The sequence below is a fragment of the Medicago truncatula genome, chromosome 1, assembly GCF_003473485.1.
Source record: "Medicago truncatula cultivar Jemalong A17 chromosome 1, MtrunA17r5.0-ANR, whole genome shotgun sequence".
Lineage (NCBI taxonomy): Eukaryota > Viridiplantae > Streptophyta > Magnoliopsida > Fabales > Fabaceae > Medicago > Medicago truncatula.
In genome coordinates this window covers 35,143,300-35,152,790 of record NC_053042.1, presented here as the reverse complement: position 1 = coordinate 35,152,790, position 9,491 = coordinate 35,143,300, and the positions used below count along the sequence as shown (strand labels likewise).

At 35.8% G+C, this 9,491-nt stretch overlaps 2 protein-coding genes across 2 annotated transcripts; both read left to right on the top strand.

Annotated features, from left to right (window-relative positions):
• Positions 1-3,014: 3,014 nt before the first annotated feature.
• LOC25484336 (histone H1) lies at positions 3,015-4,111 on the top strand. The gene is made up of 2 exons (XM_013613117.3): positions 3,015-3,174; positions 3,285-4,111. The coding sequence occupies exons 1-2, from the start codon at positions 3,130-3,132 to the stop codon at positions 3,912-3,914; spliced, it is 675 nt and encodes a 224-aa protein (XP_013468571.1). The 5' UTR covers positions 3,015-3,129; the 3' UTR covers positions 3,915-4,111.
• A 4,049-nt stretch (positions 4,112-8,160) lies between these two features.
• Positions 8,161-9,224, top strand: LOC25484335 (histone H1). Its single transcript, XM_013613116.3, has 2 exons — positions 8,161-8,440; positions 8,531-9,224. Exons 1-2 carry the CDS (start codon positions 8,237-8,239, stop codon positions 9,089-9,091), a joined length of 765 nt encoding a protein of 254 aa, XP_013468570.1. The 5' UTR covers positions 8,161-8,236; the 3' UTR covers positions 9,092-9,224.
• Positions 9,225-9,491: the final 267 nt, after the last annotated feature.

Here is a 9,491-nt window from a genome sequence, read left to right as displayed (position 1 = left end):
ATTGACGTTCCAAAATTTCCAAAAGCAATATGGTCACACTAAGGTTATACGCACACTACAGTATAGGGTTATTAATCCTATAGGATTCTGCCACCTTCGTAAGGCTTATTAGTCTAGGTTTTGGCCAATGTTCTTATAGGTCAGCCCATCTACGAATCTTAGGACACTCACAGTACACTCTCTCTTGCACTTAGTAGTTCTACAAACGGACAACTTTATCATCGTCTACCTTACCAAAGGTTTAAGAGAATGTTTCTATTAAGTTTATTCCATGGAGTCGCTTGTTTCCTTAATTACTAACTAGTTACCTCCTAGGCTCAGCAGATTTTACTCAGTATTGGTAATGTCACCTCCTAAGTATTTACTACTAGGGTCAACTCGCTTTTGGTATCTTTCGCTAGTTACTAACTAATTACTTCATAGACAAATAATTATTAGTATACGAGCTATAAATATCAAAATAGTAATAACAATATTAGGTCTTGCCACAACCTAAGTACCTAATCTAGGGTTACGATCCTTTGAAATAAATAATTCCTAAATAAAACTTAATAGCAAATAAAAGATAAATAAAATAAAAACGACATTAAATTAAACAAATATCCAACAAAAATAAATAGAGGTTCGTTTTAGAACTCTAACCTATAAAGAATTAGTAACACATGGTAATTAAAAACAAATCAGTAAAGATAAAAACATACCCTAGAAAATCAAGGAGAAGATAGAAACTCTCCTGAAACTCCAAAGTTGCCTTCCTCTTAAACTGCCATAGTTCTGAACGAGGAAGGCTGATATTTATAGTGAGCGTTTTTAACTGGGTTTGAACTAAAAACGCAGGCTAAACCCACAAAAACGCATAAAATTACGCCTACGCCCCTCGCATTTCAAATGCTCGGGGCTCATGGCATATGCCCAAGGCGCACCAAGTGCAACTTGGGATATGCCCAAAGCGCATCAGAGATGCCCAATATGATGACTATAAAGTCGGTTAATGGGCACTTCACAAGTCATGTTGAGGGACATGAGTGACCTAGATGAAATTTGTCCCTCTTACATGACAGAAAAATTGTCTAAGGTCCAATATTGAACTGGACAAGGGTGACACGCTATGCCTTGTGTTCAATATAGACATGAGGGCAAAATAGTAATATTACACAAGATTGTTAGCACATAAAGGTTTCGTCAGATCACATGACATTCTTGTGACTTTGGTAGCAGTGATGTGTTGTTAGATACCACTCACCGTTTATAATATTAAATATAATATTTAATTTTATTGTCAACGTGACCATAACCTACAGGGTCACACACAAAATGACAGTTAAATGAGAGAAATAAATGAGACTTATAACTTGGGGTGCAATTAGAATATGGTGCTAATTAGTTAGTAAAGCCAAATAAATGGTTATTGAGCTTACATAAGCTTAGTAATGACTATTTGACTTGCAGAGCACACAAGTTGTTCAATAAATAAAACCCTTGTAATGAAGCATGATCACACCTTTTAACTTAGTTCCATAATTCAGAAACCCTGGATTTCTGAACCCGAAACCACCCATTCTTTCTAAGCCTTCATTCGTAAGCAGCTAGCACTATGAGTGAAGAAAATTGTTCACGTGGACTGAGTAGAGGTGTTGTCGTTTGAGCGATGCTTGTGATAAACCACTTTGGTTTCAACTATTAACGACACTATGCTTCAAGAGGTAAACACATGAATCCTTTCAAGGTATTTATCAAGTCCCGTTCATAGGGATTTATTCAGCCAAGAGGATTAAAATATTGAAAAATCTCCCCTTGAAATCCCAACAAATTCTTCTAGTGTTGTGGAGTTTGAAATGGAGAAATTTGATGGAAGAATTAATTTTAACTTGTGCAAAATTCAAGTGATTAGTGTGTTGATACATTAAGTATTTCACACACTGCTCATTGAAAAATGCTAGCAATGTCTTTATCATGAGAGAGGATGTGAGTCACCCTCTCTTATTTGTTCTTCACTTAACCTTTTGATAGTCGACGTGAGACTAACATTTCAGACTTAAACTCCAACAATATTGTATCACTATTAACATCTAATTAACATATATTTACACAAAACAATAAACAAAATGCAATAAACCTAAAATTTAGAAAATCTGACATGATAAATTTAGAACAATAAGTATTTGCATTAAGAATTTAATCAACACGGGTGGAATGATGTTAAGGAACCATGTAGCTTAACATCCAACATACATTGCTTTCCACAACAAACTTGTTACATGCATTTTAAGGATTACACATATTTAGAACAATAAGTATTTTCGTGAATATTTATTTTTAGGATTACACATATGCTCAATAAACGATTATTGATTCCTCAAAGTATTGAATTTGTGCAAATGATAATAATTGACTAGTCTTTGTTCTTGTTCTACATATAAAACTTGGCTACACATTTTCTATGGTTTAACTTGTTCTATCTCAACGACTTTCTAGACAATTTTTCAATATTCAAATCTCATCGGATTTACATGATTCTTGATGCAATTGAATCCTCTGTTAATCTATTATCACATGGAGTGGATTGATCTCATACCCAATCATACCATTCCCCTTAATTAAGGAAAAACCTTGATATCATAATGAAAAACACTAGTCATGACCACTGTACCTTCAAATCAAAATTTCTCCTAAACCACAAATCCACTCAACACGCAAAACCACTCATTAGAAAGCTCACAAAAAATCCTAAACGATAAAAAAAACGTCATCCAAATCCATGAAATTCAACTCAAGTTACAAGCAAAATAATCAAGCCTAAAAGCACACCCAAAACAACAACTAGCATTCCAATCCAAGCAAACGTAGCCTCAGCTCCTCAACTACACTCTCTCAACCGTTGATAAAAGCCTCATCCAAAGGCTTATATTCAAACTAAAAAAAAGTATCAATCCGCGTGAAGAGCCTTTCAACCAATGAGAATTAAGTAATAAGATATGGTCACAAATACCTTTCACTATTTAAACTATCAAAATCTTAATCTTTTTCTCACACCAAAATTTCTAACTTTCTTCTCATACACATCCATTTAATTTTAACCTAAGATATTTCAATTACTTTCCCAATCTTTTCTTAACCCTAGATATTTCAATGGCAACCAAAGCTTCCAAACCTTCTCACCCTACTTATGAAGAGGTTTGTTTCAATTTCAATTAAATTCACTCTTTTCTAATTCTTCTTACTATGTTATTTTTGTAATTGTGATTTCAACTTTTAATTAGATCTAATTTTTGATTTGATTACAGATGATTAAGGATGCAATTGTGACTTTGAAAGAGAGAACTGGTTCAAGTCAATTTGCAATTGCGAAATTCATTGAAGAGAAACACAAACAGCTTCCTTCAAATTTCAAGAAGCTATTGCTTCATAATTTGAAGAAGAACGTTGCTTCTGGAAAGCTTATTAAGGTTAAAGGTTCATTCAAGCTTTCTCCGGCGACGAAACCATCAGCGGAGAAAAAGCCTGCAGCCGCTAAGCCAAAGACAAAGGCAGTTGCTAAGGTGACGGCAGTGAAGGCCAAGCCCGGCCCTAAGCCCAAGGCTAAAGCTGTTGTCAAGACTAAGGTTGCTGCAAAAGCTAAACCTGTTGCTGCAAAGCCCAAGCCTGCTGCTGCCAAGCCCAAAGCTCCTGCTGCCAAACCTAAAGCTGCTGCTGCAAAGGCCAAACCTGCTGCCAAGGCAAAGACAGTTGTGAAACCTGCTAAGGCTTCAAGGACGTCGACGAGGACAACTCCGGGGAAGAAAGTTGTTGCTGCTAAGAAGCCAGCAGTGAAGAAAGCTGTGGCTGCTAAGAAAGCTCCGGTGAAGAAAGCTGTGGCAGCTAAGAAGTCTCCGGTGAAGAAAGTTGTGTCGACAAAGAGAGGGGGAAGGAAATGAGAATTAGAGAATAGTTAGCTTATAGTTTTAGTGTTGTTGTAAAGTTGTTTATTGCTGAATGTAGTGGTTCTGCATGTGTATTTACAATTACAACATCAAATAGGATTTTTATTGAAGTTTTTAGATTCTAAATTAACGTTTGGATTTGCCTTGTATTTCTTTACTATTAATTGAACAATGAAATTATTTTATCTCTTGATTTGTTTTATTTCTTTACTATTAATTGAACAATGAAACTATCTTATCCCTTGTTTTGTTTCTAAGTGGTTCTGCGTATGAATGTATAGTTTTGTTTAGTTGATAAATGTTTGTAGGGTGAGGCCAGTCCACTACAGTTTTTTGTTCATAGTTTCATTTGAATGTAGTTTTTTTAATTTTGATAATAATAATGGAAATTGGATTTGTGATTTTCGTGTACTTTGAGGCTTAAACTTTTTGATTTGTGAACATGGAGTATTTGGATGCATATTTGACCATTGTTTATCACATCTCTATATTTTTCAATTTTGGATTCGAAAAAATGTGTGAATGAGTCATGCTTTCTAGAATATCCTTTGTGACAAGTCATTGGAATGCCAATGCTATAAATAAATGATTGGTGATTGTAATCTTTATCAAATGAATGAAGAAGAAATTAGTTTGCTAGAATAGTATAGCTGTAGCTTTTGGTTCTTTTAGAGTAATTCTCCATTAATGAACAACCCCAAAAGTTGTTCATTACATCCTTAGTAACTTGGTCATTTCTAAACTATTATATGTTCAGTAGATTTGGGGTTGTTACCAGGTGGAGATGTTGGCTTCTAGGCATGTTTAGTCTTGGTGTTCTTGTGAATGAGAGTCCTAAAAGTTGATATTTGTTGGGAGCTTGAGTGGTTTGATGAGGGAGACGAGTGTTCGAGGTAGATTTGGGGAGATTGAGTTGGGTAATGGAGGTATATGGTATCTCGTCTTCAATATACATATGATACACTATTAGTTGAGAGAGCTTCATTGATAATTTGGGGAGTGAAGACAGTCCTAAAGTGGTTTGAGGTTCCTTTCGCGATTGTATGGTAAACTTCCACAAAAGTCGATTGCTTGGTGTAAATATCAAAGACTCCTTGCAATTGGCAGCTACGTTCCTAAACTTCAAGGTGGGGGCTATCCCATTTACGTACTTGGGATACCAGTTGGGACTAGTCAAAGGAGTTTGCCAATTGGAATCCAATGACGGAGGTTCTTCAGAAAAGACTGCACTCATGGCGGAAGAGGTTTGTTAGTTTTGGGGAAAGAATTGCGTTGATTAATTCAGTTCTTGGAAGTATGTAATGAGTCTTAGAGTTAGAAGGGGCGTTATGGGAAATAGGAATATGGACCCTTATAAATATGAGAAAAACCAATGGAATAAGCATGGAAATTGTGATGTCAACATTCTCCTCCTAACCTCTTCTCTTGTTTTACTATCCTTATTTCCCTGCAATTTTACCTCCTGCAATTGTACTCTCTCATTGTACTCCTGCAATTAATTGAGATTTCCTTATATCAATTTTAGTATCATTACAAAGTATGCCCATTTTCAATCTATCCTTTATGAAAATATTGGTTAAGGTTTGGAGAATAGTTGTTAAAGCTCAAAAAAGGTTTCTTTAGGGTAGTTCAAGAAATATGAGTAAAATTGTTTAGGTCAAGTGATCAGATGTTTGTAGGTCAAAATCGATGGATGGGCCGGGGGTTAGAGATCTCAGATTGCTTAGTTTAAGCTTACTTGTTAGGTGTAGATGGCGCTTGTTGGTGGACATGAATTCTATCTAGAAAGAGGTCTTGACAACAAAGTATGGTCTAACTGATTTTGAGTGATCATACCAAGAAAAAAAAATCTCAATCAATTTTGTTGATCATAACATAGAACAAGCCATATCATATCAACTGATGCCCATTCCAGCATGAAATTGAGAAACATTTGTAAATCATAACATCTAGCCTTAATGCAGCCCCTAATTAGAGAGCATCATTGATGCGAGAGAACACCTCCTCCTAAAGCTCATCATATTATGTGCATATAAGTTTCATCTTTTGATATAAACATGTTTGCGTGGATTTAAACGAAATTATAAAAATACCTTGTCATATGGTCATTAGTTGTTTGTAACTTACTTTTATTTTAATAGCTCTCATGATAGCTTGTAGTATCAACTTGTGGAAACTTATGTTGAATTTATCTTGTTTTCTTTGATTACCTAAACTCTTTTATTACGAGTGTCTATTAATAAACGTATAATCATTTTGTTTAACAAAATACTCCATTTGTTTTCAAATCATGGATAGGTTAAGATGTTAACATCCAGTGACCTTAATATAACTTGACAAGACCTCTCCTAAGAAATAATTTGACAGTTTGACTAGAGAGGCATGTATGTATGTCAAAAGTGCTTATAAGTTGTATTTTGATCGTATTCTTGATAGAGAAGAATGGTGTGTTGAAGGTGATTGGAATAAACTTTGGTCTCTGCAAATTCCTCTAAACATTTTAAGTGGCGTCTTGGGAGGGATTGCTTACCAAATAGATCAAAGCTGCAAAATCAGAGTGGAATGTTCACTTGAATGTGTAGTCTGTCAAATCCTACATGGGGTCAAAATGGCATCTCTTTTTAGTTTGTGATATAAGTGTTGAATGTAGGAGGAAGACTCACCTTTGGAAAGTATTATGCACAATGCAGAATGTTTTGCAGAAATTTTTATGCAGATTTGGCAGAAATTAAATATGGACCAGCCGAGGACTTATGCCATGATATCTTGGAGTATATTATGGAAGAAAAGGAACATACTTATGTGCAACTGTGGGATAATATAAATGAGACTGTGGACCATGTTGTGAACCGATCCAGTGTTGTTCTACATGTATGGCAGCAGCACAGGCAGCGTGTATCAGCTGGAGCAGACCAGCCAGAAGTTCGCATGACAGAAAATTGGATACCTCTACCTACCAGTTATGTAAAATGCAGTCTGGATGCTGCATTTTTTGCGGATGAGCAGTGTTTATGTGTTGGCATGTGTGCAAGGGATGACTATGGTAAATTCATTGTAGCCAAAACAAATTGGTGCTCCGCGAGCGTGTAGCTGAAGGTGAAGCTTGAGGTTTAATTCAAGCAATGGCATGGATAGAATCGGTGGGACTGCAAAATGTGATTTTCGAGATGAATAGCAAACAGGTCGTGCATGACGCTGACAAAGAAATTCACAACAGTTTGGTATACGGTTTGATCCTAGGCAACAAGCAAATAGTAGAGTTCACACTCTCAACACAAGCTTCTCTATCTTATATGCTCCTCACACAGTTTCATGCACTGAATTGTATTACCCATACTTTGATTACTGAAATGACTTGATTTTGCTTGCATCATAAAAACAAAAAGAAGAGCAAATTATAGTTATATAATATATGAAAGTTTGTATAAATTATATGAGAAAAAAGAGAGAAGGATGTTGGAGAAATTTAACTTCATATGCACAGTTCTGCAAAAAAAAAAAAAAAAGGATAATTGCATCCAATGTGAGTAATATGAGTAATAACAGTTTGTTACATTATTAAATTTGTGCAAATGAATGACATTTCAACATAATATGAGTAATAACAGTTTACTATGGTCTTATACACAATACTTGGCAATACAAGTTCTTAGAAGGATTTGTTCATCTTCATTGGCCTTTTAGGCAATTGTTCAATATTCAAATCTCAACAGATTTTGATGATTCTTGATGCAATTAAATCCTCAGTTAACCTATTATCACATGGAGTGGGTTAATCTCATCCCCAATCAAAGCATTCCCCTGAATTAGATAAAAACTTTGATAACATCAACAAAAACCCTAGTCATGACCAATGTGCCTTCAAAACCAAAATTCTCCCAGACTACCAATCCATTCTACAAGATGAAACACTCATTAGAAAGAGCACAAAATTTCCTACAAGATTCAAAAAATCCCAGGCAAATCCATGAACCACAGCTCAAGTTATGAATAAATGAATCCAGCTTAAAAGCACAGCCAAAACAACCAAACACCCCCAAATCATACAGTAACATTCCTTCTTAATTATTCTCCACGCTCAATCAATCAACAACAACCGTCGATAACATCCCCATCGAAGGGCTCACATTCAAACAAGAAAAAAGATATCGATCCTTGTCGGGTTCTCTCAACCAATGAGAATTAAGTAACCGTATATTATTTCACTATTTAAATCATCAAATTCCGTTCATTCTCTCTCACACAAAAATTCCAATTCCCATCCGTTAACAAACTCTTTCTCAAACATCAATTACTTTTCAGTTTCATCAATTAACATGGCTACAGAAGAACCAATCGTTGCAGTGGAACCAGTTCCCGAGCCAACCATCGCTGCCGAACCTCCAGCTTTGGAGAAAGATCAGTCCGAACCAAAGGCTGCTGAATTAGCAGAGAAGAAGACGAAGAAAGTAGCAAAGGAATCCAAACCTAAGAAAGTTTCCAAACCACGAAACCCTGCTTCCCATCCTACTTACGAAGAGGTTCGTTTCGATTTCAATTCATTCTTTTTCTAATTCTTCGTTTTGTTACAAATTATAGTTTCAATTGAATGTAATTTGAACGAATTGCAGATGATTAAGGATGCAATTGTGTCGCTGAAGGAGAGGACTGGTTCAAGCCAATACGCAATTGCGAAATTCATCGAAGAGAAACACAAACAGCTTCCTTCAAATTTCAAGAAGTTATTGCTTCAGAATTTGAAGAAGAATGTTGCTTCTGGAAAACTTGTTAAGGTGAAAGGTTCATTCAAGCTCTCTTCGGCAACAAAGCCAGCTGCTAAGGTGAAGGCCAAGCCAGCCGCTAAGCCAAAGGCAAAAGCTGTTGTCAAGCCGAAGACCAAATCTGTTACTGCTAAGCCCAAGGCTGCTGCTGCCACAAAGCCCAAGCCCGCTGCTACCAAGTCAAAAGCTGCTTCTAAGGCCAAAACTGCTGCAAAAGCGAAACCTAATGCAAAGGTTGCAAAGACAACAGCAAGGACTTCTCCGGGGAAGAAAGTCGCAGCTGCAAAGCCAGCAGCAAAGAAAGTTGCGGCGGCAAAGAAGAAAGCTCCGGTGAAGAGCGTCAAGCCTAAGACTAAGACTGTTAAGTCTCCGGCGAAGAAGGTTTCCGTGAAGAGAGGGGGAAGGAAATGAGAGTTAGTGTCTTTGTAGCGTTGGCATTGTAAAGTTTTTTTTTTTTTAACTATGGTCTTTTAAGTTTTCGGTTTAGTTGCTTGGAATAGATTAATAGTAGTTCATAATAAAGTTTTCTTTCTTTCTTTCTTTCTTTCTGGATTTCTTTCGATTTACTGCTTTCGATAATTGAGATTAAGCACATTAAATATGAGATAGATTTCAATTTCTATGGGAAAATGTTCGACGCACCTGAAGTATAATTTGTTCAAAATTTAGAAAAAATAAATTAAAAATAGAATACAAGCTTAATTAGGAAAAATATACTCATGTATATTATTATTTTTAAATAACGAGCTTAATTAGTTAAGTGGAAGGTGCCGATAATAGCCTTTTAGGCCAATCAAAGAATTTAATAGTG